At 40.9% G+C, this 14,148-nt stretch overlaps 1 protein-coding gene across 3 annotated transcripts in view; it reads left to right on the plus strand.

Moving 5' to 3' along the window:
- IDE (insulin degrading enzyme) overlaps positions 1-14,148 on the plus strand; it is a 109,100-nt gene that overhangs the window by 70,841 nt on the left and 24,111 nt on the right. For all 3 annotated transcript variants that reach the window (XM_065894840.1, XM_065894842.1, XM_065894841.1), the window contains exons 12-14: positions 9,240-9,342; positions 11,267-11,389; positions 13,621-13,703. In XM_065894840.1, the coding sequence (XP_065750912.1) occupies positions 9,240-9,342; positions 11,267-11,389; positions 13,621-13,703 (309 nt within the window). The remainder of the gene's footprint in view (positions 1-9,239; positions 9,343-11,266; positions 11,390-13,620; positions 13,704-14,148) is intronic.

Genomic DNA, 14,148 nt, shown 5'->3' on the forward strand with positions numbered 1-14,148 from the left:
GAGGCTGTCTTTTCTCCACTGTATATTCTTGCCTCCTTTATCAAGGATAAGGTGACCATATGTGCATGGGTTTATCTCTGGGCTTTCTATCCTGTTTCATTGATCTATATTTCTGTTTTTGTGCCAGTACCATACTGTCTTGATTACTGTAGCTTTGTGGTATACTCTGAAGTCAGGGAGCCCAATTCCTCCAGCTCCACTTTTCATTCTCAAGATTGCTTTGGCTATTCGGGGTCTTTTGTGTTTCCATACAAATTGTGAAATTTTTTGTTCTAGTTCTGTGAAAAATGCCAGTGGTAGTTTGATAGGGATTGCATTGAATCTGTAGATTGCTTTGGGTAGTAGAGTCATTTTCACAATGTTGATTCTTCCAATCCAAGAACATGGTATATCTCTCCATCTATTTGTATCATCTTTAATTTCTTTCATCAGTGTCTTATAATTTTCTACATACAGGTCTTTTGTCTCCTTAGGTAGGTTTATTCCTAGATATTTTATTCTTTTTGTTGCAGTGGTAAATGGGAGTGTTTTCTTAATTTCATTTTCATATTTTTCATCATTAGTGTATAGGAATGCCAAAGATTTCTGTGCATCAATTTTGTATCCTGCTACTTTACTAAATTCATTGATTAGCTCTAGTAGTTTTCTGGTAGCATCTTTGGGATTCTCTATGTATAGTATCATGTCATCTGCAAACAGTGACAGCTTTACTTCTTTTCCGATTTGGATTCCTTTTATTCCTTTTTCTTCTCTGATTGCTGTGGCTAAAACTTCCAAAACTATGTTGAATAAGAGTGGTGAGAGTGGGCAACCTTGTCTTGTTCCTGATCTTAGTGGAAATGGTTTCAGTTTTTCACCATTGAGGACAATGTTGGCTGTGGGTTTGTCATATATGGCCTTTATTATGTTGAGGAAAGTTCCCTCTGTGCCTACTTTCTGGAGGGTTTTTATCATAAATGGGTGTTGAACTTTGTCAAAAGCTTTCTCTGCATCTATTGAGATGATCATATGGTTTTTCTCCTTCAATTTGTTAATATGGTGTATCACATTGATTGATTTGCATATATTGAAGAATCCTTGCATTCCTGGAATAAACCCTACTTGATCATGGTGTATGATCCTTTTAATGTACTGTTGGATTCTGTTTGCTAGTATTTTGTTGAGGACTTTTGCATCTATATTCATCAGTGATATTGGCCTGTAGTTTTCTTTCTTTGTGACATCTTTGTCTGGTTTTGGTATCAGGGTGATGGTGACCTCGTAGAATGAGTTTGGGAGTGTTCCTCCCTCTGCTATATTTTGGAAGAGTTTGAGAAGGATAGGTGTTAGCTCTTCTCTAAATGTTTGATAGAATTCTCCTGTGAAGCCATCTGGTCCTGGGCTTTGGTTTGTTGGCAGATTTTTAATCACAGTCTCAATTTCAGTGCTTGTGATTGGTCTGTTCATATTTTCTATTTCTTCCTGGTTCAGTCTCGGCAGGTTGTGCATTTCTAAGAATTTGTCCATTTCTTCCAGGTTGTCCATTTTATTGGCATACAGTTACTCGTAGTAATCTCTCATGAACTTTTGTATTTCTGCAGTGTCAGTTGTTACTTCTCCTTTTTCATTTCTAATTCTATTGATTTGAGTCTTCTCCCTTTTTTTCTTGATGAGTCTGGCTAATGGTTTATCAATTTTGTTTATCTTCTCAAAGAACCAGCTTTTAGTTTTATTGATCTTTGCTATCGTTTCCTTCATTTCTTTTTCATTTATTTCTGATCTGATCTTTATGATTTCTTTCCTTCTGCTAACTTAGGGGTTTTTTTGTTCTTCTTTCTCTAACTGCTTTAGGTGCAAAGTTAGGTTGTTTATTTGAGATGTTTCCTGTTTCTTAAGGTAGGATTGTATTGCTATAAACTTCCCTCTTAGAACTGCTTTTGCTGCATCCCATAAGTTTTGGGTCATTGTGTCTCCATTTTCTTTTTTTCTAGGTATTTTTTGATTTCCTCTTTGATTTCTTCAGTGATCACTTCGTTATTAAGTAGTGTATTGTTTAGCCTCCATGTGTTTGTATTTTTTACAGGTCTTTTCCTGTAATTGATATCTAGTCTCATAGCGTTGTGGTTGGAAAAGATACTTGATACGATTTCAATTTTCTTAAATTTACCAAGGCTTGATTTGTGACCCAAGATATGACCTATCCTGGAGAATGTTCCATGAGCACTTGAGAAGAATGTGTATTCTGTTGTTTTTGGATGGAATGTCCTATAAATATCAATTAAGTCCATCTTGTTTAATGTATCATTTAAAGCTTGTGTTTCCTTATTTATTTTCATCTTGGATGATCTGTCCATTGGTGAAAGTGGGGTGTTAAAGTCCCCTATTATGAATGTGTTACTGTCGATTTCCCCTTTTATGGCTGTTAGTATTTGCCTTATGTATTGAGGTGCTCTATGTTGGGTGCATAAATATTTACAATTGTTATATCTTCTTCTTGGATCAATCCCTTGATCATTATGTAGTGTCCTTCTTTGTCTCTTCTAATAGTCTTTATTTTAAAGTCTATTTTGTCTGATAGGAGAATTGCTACTCCAGCTTTCTTCTGATTTCCATTTGCATGGAATATCTTTTTCCATCCCCTCACTTTCAGTCTGTATGTGTCCCTAGGTCTGAAGTGGGTCTCTTGTAGACAGCATATATATGGGTCTTGTTTTTGTATCCATTCAGCCAGTCTGTGTCTTTTGGTGGGAGCATTTAATCCATCTACATTTAAGGTAATTATCGATATGTACGTTCCTTTTCCCATTTTCTTAATTGTTTTGGGTTTGTTATTGTAGGTCTTTTCCTTCTCTTGTGTTTCTTGCCTAGAGAAGTTCCTTTAGCATTTGTTGTAAAGCTGGTTTGGTGGTGCTGAACTCTCTCAGCTTTTGCTTGTCTGTAGAGGTTTTAATTTCTCCATCAAATCTGAATGAGATCCTTGCTGGGTAGAGCAATCTTGGTTGTAGGTTTTTCTCCTTCATCACTTTAAATATGTCCTGTCAGTCCCTTCTGGCTTGCAGTTTCTGCTGAAAGATCAGCTGTTAACCTTATGGGGATTCCCTTGTGTGTTATTTTTCCCTTGCTGCTTTTAATATGTTTTCTTCATATTTAATTTTTGACAGTTTGATTAATATGTGTCTTGGTGTATTTCTCCTTGGATTTATCCTGTATGGGACTCTCTGTGCTTCCTGGACTTGATTAACTATTTCCTTTCCCATATTAGGGAAGTTTTCAACTATAATCTCTTCAAATATTTTCTCAGTCCCTTTCTTTTTCTCTTCTTCTTCTGGGACCCCTATAATTCAAATGTTGGTGCGTTTAATGTTGTCCCAGAGGTCTCTGAGACTGTCCTCAGTTCTTTTCATTCTTTTTTCTTTTTTCTGCTCTGCAGTAGTTATTTCCACTATTTTATCTTCCAGGTCACTTATCCGTTCTTCTGCCTCAGTTATTCTGCTATTGATCCCTTCAGGAGTATTTTTAATTTCATTTATTGTGTTGTTCATCGTTGCTTGTTTCATCTTTAGTTCTTCTAGGTCCTTCTTAAATGTTTCTTGCATTTTCTCTATTCTATTTCCAAGATTTTGGATCATCTTTACTTCATTATTCTGAATTCTTTTTCAGGTAGACTGCCTATTTCTTCTTCATTTGTTAGGTTTGGTGGGTTTTTATCTTGCTCCTTCATCTGCTGTGTTTTTCTGTCTTCTCATTTTGCTTATCTTACTGTGTTTGGGGTCTCCTTTTTGCAGGCTGCAGGTTCGTAGTTCCTGTTGTTTTAGATGTCTGTCCCCAGTGGCTAAAGTTGGTTTAGTGGGTTGTGTAGGCTTCCTGGTGGAGGGGACTAGTGCCTGTGTTCTGGTGGATGAGGCTAGATCTTGTCTTTCTGGTGGGCAGGTCCACGTCTGGTGGTGTGTTTTGGGGTGTCTGTGGCCTTATTATGATTTTAGGCAGCCTCTCTGCTAATGGGTGGGGTTGTGTTCCATCTTGCTAGTTGTTTGTCATAGGATGTCCAGCACTGTAGCTTGCTGGTCGTTGAGTGAGGCTTGGTGTTGGTGTTGAGATGGAGATCTCTGGGAGATTTTTGCCGTTTGATATTACGTGGAGCTGGGAGGTCTCTTGTGGACCAGTGTCCTGAAGTTGGCTCTCCCACCTCAGAGGCACAGCACTGACTCCTGGCTGCAGCACCAAGAGCCTTTCATCCACACGGCTCAGAATAAAAGGGAGAAAAAGAAAAAGAAAGAAAGGAAGGAAGGAAGGAAGAAAGGAAGAGGATAAAATAAAATAAAGTAAAATAAAATTATTAAAATAAAAAACAATTATTAAGAAAGATTTTTTTTTTTTTGCGGTATGCGGGCCTCTCACTGTTGTGGCCTCTCCCGTTGTGGAACACAGGCTCCGGACTTGCAGGCTCAGTGGCCACGGTCCACGGGCTCAGCCGCTCCGCGGCATGTGGGATCTTCCCGGACTGGGGCACGAACCCGTGTCCCCTGCATCGGCAGGCTGACTCTCAACCACTGCGCCACCAGGGAAAAGCAGAAAACAATTTTTTAAAGTAAAAAACAAACAACAAAAAAAACGGACGGACAGAACCCTAGGACAAATGGTGAAAGCAAAGCTATACAGACAAAATGTCACACAGAAGCATACGCATACATACTCACAAAAAGAGGAAAAAGGGAAGAAATAATATATCTTGCTCTCAAAGTCCACCTCCTCAATTTGGGATGATTCGTTGTCTATTCAGGCATTCCACCGATGCAGGGTACATCAAGTTGATTGTGGAGATTTAATCCGCTGCTCCTGAGGCTGCTGGGAGAAATTTCCCTTTCTCATTTTTGTTCGCACAGCTCCCGTCTGTTCTTCGCTCAGACAGGACGGGGTTAAAGGAGCCGCTGATTCGGGGGTCTGGCTCACTCAGGCCAGGGGAGGGAGGGGTACGAATGCGGGGCAAGCCTGCGGCGGCAGAGACCAGCGAGATGTTGCACCAGCCTGAGGCGTGTCGTGCTTTCTCCCAGGGAAGTTGTCCTTGGATCATGGGACCCTGGCAGTGGCGGGCTGCACAGGCTCCCGGCAGGGAAGGTGTGGATAGTGACCTGTGCTCACACACAGGCTTCTTGGTGGCGGCAGCAGCAGCAGCCTTAGCGTCCCATGCCCGTCTCTGGGGTCCGCGCTGATAGCCGTGGCTCGCGCCCGTCTCTGGAGCTCCTTTAAGCAGCGCTCTTAATTCCCTTTCCTCCCGCACCAGGAAACAAAGAGGGAAGAAAAAGTCTCTTGCCTTTTCGGCAGGTCCAGACGTTTCTCCGGACTCCCTCCCGGCTAGCCATGGTGCACTAACTCCCTGCAGGCTGTGTTCACGCCGCCAATCCTAGCCCTCTCCCTGCCATCCAACCAAAGCCCGAGCCTCAGCTCCCAGCTCCCGCCCGCCCCGGCGGGCGAGCAGACAAGCCTCTCGGGCTGGTGAGTGCCGGTCGGCACCGATCCTCTGTGCAGCAATCTCCCCGCTTTGCCCTCCGCACCCTGTTGCTGTGCTCTCCTCCGCGGCTCCAAAGCTTTCCCTCTCCGCCACCTGCAGTCTCCGCCTGCGAAGGGGCTTCTAGTGGGGGTAGGGCTTTCCTCCTTCACAGCTCCCTCCCAGAGGTGCAGTTCCCATCCCTATTCTTTTGTCTCTGTTTATTCTTTTTTCTTTTGCCCTACCCAGGTACGTGGGGAATTTCTTGCCTTTTGGGAGGTCTCAGGTCTTCTGCCAGTGTTCAGTGGGTGTTCTGTAGGAGTTGTTCCACGTGTAGATGTATTTCTGATGTATCTGTGGGGAGGAAGGTGATCTTCGCGTCTTACTCTTCCGCCATCTTCCCTCTCTTGATTCAGGAACTATGTTTTAAAACATCTTGCCCAGAATTCAAGCTGATTGAATTCTCTAAACTTTTAGCCTAACCTTTCTTGATTCCTTCTTACTTTAAGAAACCGTTTTTTAAAAAAATTTTTGAGCACATTTCATGAACTTCATTTCTTAGCACTTTAGCCTTCCTGTCACTGTTTTTTAAGTTTGACTTAGAATCTGTCACCAGTAGATTTTTTTTGTGCTTTCTTTCTTCCTCTGTTGTGTATCTTTTAAAAATGTGATTTGATATCATGATATTGTGGAAATCTACTAGTAGAAGGGACAGAGTTCATCTAGTTTGAATCCCTATTTAAAAAGTAATGAAACCGAAGCCCAGAGACTTGCTTAATTTAGATCTTAACTGTGATTTTGGCAAGATCTCAAAGAAAGTGAGTCACGGTATCGACCAGAATCCAAGTTTCTCATGGCCAGATCTGCGCACTTTCTACTAATTCTTTTTTAATTTATCATGGTTACCTGTGAAGCCTCTTCTCATTCTTGGCTGTCTTCCCTCTTTTCTCTCTCAGGGATTATTTGCAAAGGTCTCATGAGAATTCATTCCTGGGGAACCATATTGCCTTTTAATGTCTGTAGTCAGGATTATTTCTGAATGGATTCCATAAGCAGCAACAGCTATTCATTCCCACTGAACACTTCTAAATGGCTGACTGCAAGTCAACAGTCAGCATTCGTTCTAGCCCACTGTTTCCTTTTCTTACTGTTGTAAGCTTCAGTATGAAAATAAGAGGCCATTTTCTCTCACATTTCTAAGGACCATGTCAGTAGCCAATTCTTTGTGGATGGAATTGAAGAGTGGCATTCCCCCCTCACCCCTCAACCCACACACATATTTAAGAAAAAAACTCATGGAGACTATTTTTTAGTATAATTAGGTTTCCAGCAGGTAGTCTAAGATGCTGCAGTGTCTGTGCCAGTTTTTCTCAATTGTCTGCAGTTAAATATACTGCAGCTCTCTGTGGTGTACCTCAATTATTGTGACTCTTTTCTCCTTTTCTCCTTATTCAGGTGCTCTCGCAGTTCCACACTCTGGTTCATAGATTTCTGTATACATTTGACCGGTGTCTACTCTGTCTCTTCTGTTATTTGCCCTTCGTAATTTATTTGAAAGTACATACTCTTCCATTGTATTTCAGTTTTGAATTCCTCGATGGTATGCTAACTCTTGGTTTGCAAAGGTATCTCTTTTTGTTAGGCCAGTATTTGGTATTTCCCTAGTTTGAGGAGCTACACTTATCTACCTCATATTTACTTCCTTATGGTAACATGTCAACTGTTACCCCATACACTTTACTTTTGTATCTAACTATCTAGATCCCTTAGGATCGTAACTAATAAATCTCCCTTCTCCTCCTTTTTTAACCTGAGCATCACTGGACAGCCTCCACGGTCTGCTTCCTTCTGTGTCATATAGTCATCCTCCAGAGCATTTGATAGCTTTTCCCAAGTTTTTTCACTTTCTCTCTCAGAACTGAGTTTAAAGTTTTCCTGTTCCAGAGGGCAAGTCCACTGCCAAATGAATGCTCCAGTCTTCACAAGTCGTAATCAATCCCTTGTTCATTATTCTGATTCATGGGCTGTCATTCAGGGAAACCAGAGCCATCTATGTAATAAACTTCCAAAATCGAGCATCTCATGGAAGAGAAGATGGAATACCACCTCTCTAGCACGGAATTTTACTTCCTAACATGTTTTTCAGAGGTCTCCCTGAGAATCATTCCATTCATTCTTTGAAAAATCAACAGGAATAGAAGCAATTTCTATGACTGACCCTTAGCTGGCTCTGTCATGTATTGAATGAATGCCCTTAAGAAACATCACATACCCTTCATGTGGCCATGTGCGTTCTGTATACACTACACATACCCCTCATACAGGATTTTCAAATAGCTAACGTGTATCACTTCTTCTAGATACAGTAACAGAACTCTTTCTTCTGTTAAACTCTATGATTCTTCTGTATGCTTCTGTCGAACATATTCTTATTTAGCATGTTTTCTAGAACTGATAGTGGTCAGTGGCAGTTAGGCCAGATCAGGAACACCTTAAACTGGAAGATTAGTCAGTCATTCTAACAGATAGGTGAGTCAGATTGCTTATGATATCTACCCTGAAGCAAGTGAGAAAGCCAAGTCTAGCTAGCCAGGTAGAGTATTTTATCTAGAATGAATAAGGAATAGATGGTGGTTCAGACAGTCAGGCATTGAAATTGGGGAGGTCCAACGATGGGCAGGTGTTTGGAACACAGAGATCAGGATCCTGAAAATTAATGGGTGTTCAGTAGAGGGGAGTTTTGACTGCAAGCAGTGGGCTTTCAGCTGTGAGACCGACATTCAGAGGCTAGAAACTAACCTCTGGGAGGACAAGTGAGAATAAGTGGGAACAGACATGCGCCTAGTTATTTGAATTGGGACATAAAGAAGAAGTGAAACCAATAACAGGACTGACTGCATGGCAAGCCTTCCAAGCTATTGGCCTAGTCCTCTATCTGCAAGATTCAAAGTAGGATTGGTCCCAGCCTGGGGTTGAGCCTGCTAGTCAGAGCGAAATGATTCCAACTTTGATAGTTAAAAGGTGGCAGAGGCAGAACTGTCCACGCTGATCTGCACAGGGACAGAAGTTCCACTGGTATAGAGCTTCTTTCGCTCCTCTACTTGTAATCTTTTGACATTATTTTACCTCTATCTTCCCTCCCTGAACTTTTTTTCCTTCTGACATCTCTTCTGTGCTCTTTCTACTACCCCAGCGGAGAAACATAGAGATGTTTTCTAGGTCGTGTCCCTGTCTCCCCTAGCATCAGGAAGGCCAGTGTACATGTAGTACATACGGTTGATGGTGGTGTCTGGCAGGAAAAAAAAATAACAGTGTACAAACTTAGCAAGTTATAATGAAAGTGTGTTTTTAATTTTTTTTGGATCTCTGAATGAGCCAACAAATTTTCTTATCCATTCTTGTAACCCTGGGGCCTGAGCTGTTCCTGGGAGGGAGTACTTTGTTGTGCTTTTTTTAAGGACTATTTTTCAACTGACCTGGTTCCACTTTTTTCCCTAGCTACTCTTCTTTTAAGGTTTTAGTCAAAAGCATTCATAACAAGAATCTTTCTTGCAAGCAGCTTTTCATACCAAAAATGATGGGCTATAACCAAAGGATAACAGAGACTATGATCAAAGACTTCTATACATACATTGCTGTTTGAGCTAGGCCTCATAGGACTTACTGGGTTGTAGAGGCCCAACACATTCTTGGATATTATTTATATTTTCGTGAGTCAGATTCTATAAATTTATGTATACATGAGTTTATAGGGTTTTTTTCCATCTATCTCTAGGGTTGCAATAGTTTCCAAATCTTTTGAAGGAAAAACTGATTGCACAGAAGAGTGGTACGGAACCCAGTACAAGCAAGAAGCTATACCACATGAAGTCATTAAGGTAGGGTTAACCCATCTGTGAATAAGCTGATGTGTGAGGGACACACAAGAATATGAGCTCCCTAGATCAACCAATTCACAGCCCAAAGTGTGGAGAGTGATGGCCCAGCACTGTCTGTACCATCCCAAGAGGAGTGAACAGGGAGGTGGAGAGCTGGAGCTTAGGTTTTGCATGAAGAAATGATACTGTAGCCACCTTCTCATCTGCCTGTCAGACCAGCAGGGCTGTAAAGCAGACTCCAAGTCTCATGCGGTCAAAGATCAATGAAGTCCAAAGTACACAGGGTTGCAAAGGCACCAAGACAGGCAGGAAGAGATGGAAATAGAGAACCTGAAAGACAGATGCAAGGGCTGAGAGCTCACGATCTTGCTGTGAACACAGGGGGGGAGCAATTTCTGGGATTCATACCATCTTCACTTTAGGAGGGGCTATATTTTATGCCTCATATTGTATCATTGCTCTTTTTGTCAACATAGGGTCATTATGATTTGTTTCAAAACAGGTATGTATAGATACTATGTTACCCCATTCATCAGGAGTCAGGATTTTGTTTGTGAGTCTTATCTACTGGTCCAGTACTTTTTCTTTTTTCGTTCTCATTGGCTGTGTAGTTTTGAGACTGTGTCCTTTATTCATGGGGCGACACCAGAAAACCTTGCTCTGACTAAATTCTAGTTAAACTTGGGTAATGGATATTTCTTAAATGTACCAGGGTAATGACGATACAGAAAAAAGTAGTTTAAGAAAGAAAAATTATTACTGGTACTTTTCTGACATATTCACAGCACATAAGGAGATGACTGAAGCCCTTTAGTGTGTGAAAATGTCCATCTTACTAAACTGTGAGGAGAGCTGATCTCCCATGAATTAGTGCTGGGTGTGAACTAACCCTCAAACAAGAGAAAACCCCTGTTCACCAAATTCTGACCATGACAAACCTGCCCCAAATGGGAATTTAAACAAATTGATCTGGAAGCTCAGCAGTGAAATTACTTGCAACGTGTTTACCAGTCCCTACGATTCAGCCATACTGGGGACTTAAGTTGCTACATATAAATAATATGGCCAACATCCCCACCATCCCAGTGCCAAAAGACACAAATGCAGGGACCAAAATAGAACTACAGGACCTGCAAGGCTGTGCCACATCAGCTGGAGACCAAATTACTAAACCCAGAATGATTGGCAGTTGGTTGCTTTTTTTAAAAAATAATGAAAAGTCTTATAAATCAGAGTTCATCAGTCGTGGTCTGATCTGCCTCACTTAGCTTTTGGAAGTAGCCCATGGAACAGATCCAGCCTGCAGGTTGTGTCGATCCTGTCCCACAATCCAGATTTAAATCTCAACTTTGTCTTTAACCTTATGCTTGAAATATTGGTCCACTTGAAAATGCATGTGGTCGTCTGGGAGAGAAGTAGACCAGGCCTTTAGAAGTGCTGAAGTCAGAGAAGCCCCCTTTAACCTAGTTTTCAAGCCATACATTCAAGTAATATAGTGTAGCTGAAAGTTTAACTCTTTTAAATGACCTGTTGTCTAGCAGTTGTGGGTATTTATCTCTGTGCAGATTATTCTCCATTCTTTAAAGAGCTGGAGCAAACATGATCTTCATATGGACCAGTTAGCCTCAGTTCCACAGTCTCAGATTGTTCCTTCACCTCAGCTGGTCATTTTAGACATGTGTAAAGAGGAAAGATAGATGAGTGTAAAACCTTGATTAGTTCCAGAGACTCCAGTTCAAGTTTCATGAAAAGTCATTGATAGATCTTGGGAGTAGCCTTTTTATATATGATGGAAGAGAATGCTGTGTGACATTTATTCTCTTATTATTTGCCTAGATATTAAGCAATGTGACTGTTTTAAACTCTTAAATCAGATTCTAATCGCTTTTATGTGTGTGTGTGTGTGTTTTCACTATTCATCCAGAAATGGCAAAATGCTGATCTGAATGGGAAATTTAAACTTCCAACGAAGAATGAATTTATTCCTACAAATTTTGAGATTTTATCATTAGAAAAAGAAGCAACACCATACCCTTCCCTTATTAAGGTAATACGTTAGAATCATTGATACTAAATTTAGGGGACAGACCTATTACATAGAAGGGACTAGAGAGACGTTTTCTTGCATTTGATAGTATGTTGATTTGCGGGGCTCACACCCTATAGATAACAGAAAAGTTGCAGAGAGAATAACTACAAGAAATATTAAAAGGCTAGACATTTTAAAACAAACAAAACTACTATACAGCATAGAATCTAGGGAATTGTTTTCTTTGCAGACAATAAAATAGTAAGTCTGGAATGTAACTACAAGTCTATCGAAAGCGGGCTTTTTTCCATGTTCACTGAAGACCCAATAAGGAAGTAGATTTATGTTGCATCATGAAAGTTAGAGATAAGAAAGAATCTCTAAAGCCTGGAAGAGAGCATATCCAGGGGAAGCTGTTGGATTTCCTGCCCTTAAAAACAATTCTTTCTCATTTTGACAGAGCGCTATATGAAGTTAATGGAGTTATAAGCCAGTGGGAAGAACGATTGAGGAGGGTGTTTTCTTTTTCAGAATGTTCTTTTCATGTCATTATTTCACACCTTGGGTAGACTGTGTAGAAAAATGGATCAAATTATTACAGCACATCCTCTTTTCTAAACTTTAAAACTAACTCTTTCTAAACTTACCACCATAGACAAACACCTTTCTTTCCCTTTTCTTCAAATGACCTAACATTCAGATTAACTCAATGAGATGAGAATTAATGTTTAGGACTATGAAATTTAATTTATCTCAAGCAACTAGATTATTAATGAGACAATCATTTTTCTTTAAAAATGACATTTTAATGAGTTATAGGTTAGGTTATTCAAAGAGAAAGCTTATTTACTTCTCCTATTTTTATTTTTTGTTTTAAATAGGCCATCTTAGCATAAACTAAGGAGAACATTAAACCATTTATCTCTTGTCAGAGTTTCAAGGTAGTTTCAAGTGAACTTTAAGACTTTTTTTTTTTTTTAATTTATTTGGCTGCGTCAGGTCTTAGTTTTAGTACGCAGGATCTTCTTCACAGCTTGTGGGATCTTTCGTTGCGGTGTGTGGGCTCTTTATTGCAGCACGTGGGCTTCTCTCTAGTTGTGGCATGTGGTCTCCAGAGAGCGTGGACTCTGTAGTTGCGGCACACGGGCTCTCTAGTTGTGACGTGCAGGCTCAGTAGTTGTGGCACACAGGCTTAGTTGCCCCGCAGCATGTGGGGTCTTAGTTCCCCAACCAGGGATCGAACCCGCATCCCCTGCATTGGAAGGCAAATTCTTAACCACTGGACCACCAGGGAAGTCCCTAAGACTTTTTAAAATATAGTATGAATGAGTGAGTGGAGAGGCAAAGGAGTAGCTTATTTGTTCATCCTTGGCTGTGTTAGTTATCCGTTGCGGTGTAACAAATTACTCTAAAATTCAGCAGTTTAAAACCACAAACACTTATTTTATCTCATGCAGTTTCCAAGGGACAGGAATGTGGAAGTAGCTTAGTTGGGTAGTTCTGGCTCAGGGTCTCTCAGGTTATGGTCAAGTTGTGAGCTGGGACTTTGGTCATCTGAAGGCTCAACTAGGGCTGGAGGATTCTATTCCAAGTTCATTTGTGTGGCTTTGGGCAGGCCTTAGTTCTTCGGTACATGGGCCTCTCCATAGAGTTGCGTGACATGGCAGCTGGCTTACCCCAAAGTGAGTGATCCAAGAGGGAAAATGAGTGATCAAGGTGGAAGCCACAGTGTCTTTTATAATCTAATCTCAGAAGTGTCGTATCATCACATCTGCCATAATCTGTTGGTCAGACAGAGACCAACCCTAGTCCAGTGCAGGAGAGAGGACCACACAAGGGTGTGAATTCCAGCAGGCAGGGATCCATGTGGCCCACTTTGGTGGCTGGCTGCCACACACACACCCCCGCCCCCAAGGACTCCTGCATCTGTGTCCCTGCATCCAGAAAGACAGGGACAGGACAGTTGGTATTGGCTTCACCTGTCTGTCTCTTCCTCCACTGTGTCCCCATCTCTTTGACCCAGGGTGCTGATAAGAGGGTGATTTCTCTCTACTACTGGAATCACCAGTCATCTCTCCAGCTTCCCATCAGCTGACCCTCTGAGTATGCTTCAAGGCCATGGGACAGCAGTCTCTCCAGAACAAAGCTCAGCTATTGCCTCTATCCTCCTCCTCTTGAAGAGTGATTTGATTGAAGATTTTTGCCGAATGTGCCTGTATTTCCCTAAACATACTGTTTCTCCATCACAGGATACAGCTATGAGCAAACTCTGGTTCAAACAAGATGATAAGTTTTTCTTACCCAAGGCCTGTCTCAACTTTGAATTTTTCAGGTACGTAAAATGAATCTAGCTACAAAGCTTCCTATGAAAATCAACAATTACATTTCTGAAAGTTTTCTTTGCTTCCTTAAGGACCTATGTCTGGAAATAAAAGGAATTAGAGTTTTTTAGCCTAGACAAAGGAAAGCTGCTCCTTCTTGTTAAGGCTGTAGACTCACCAGAAGTTTCACTGAAGAAAGATTAAATAATTTGGGGTGGTTTTTTTTTGTTGTGGTTTTGGTTTTATATTCCTGGAACTTGCCCAGAAGAAGAGGTAGTAGTTACTAAATGATCTCGAATCTCTTCCAGCCCTTTAATTGTCTGGAGCCCTCAGATATTGCTTTCTGTATTCCTGGCTTGGTAGAAGATGTTTAATAAAATTTATGAATAACGCTACTATTGCAATGATTTCTCAGTATAAATCTTTAGTTTATCTCTATCTCCTTTTGTTTGTGTG

The sequence above is a fragment of the Phocoena phocoena genome, chromosome 16 (assembly GCF_963924675.1).
Source record: "Phocoena phocoena chromosome 16, mPhoPho1.1, whole genome shotgun sequence".
Taxonomy (NCBI): Eukaryota; Metazoa; Chordata; class Mammalia; order Artiodactyla; family Phocoenidae; genus Phocoena; species Phocoena phocoena.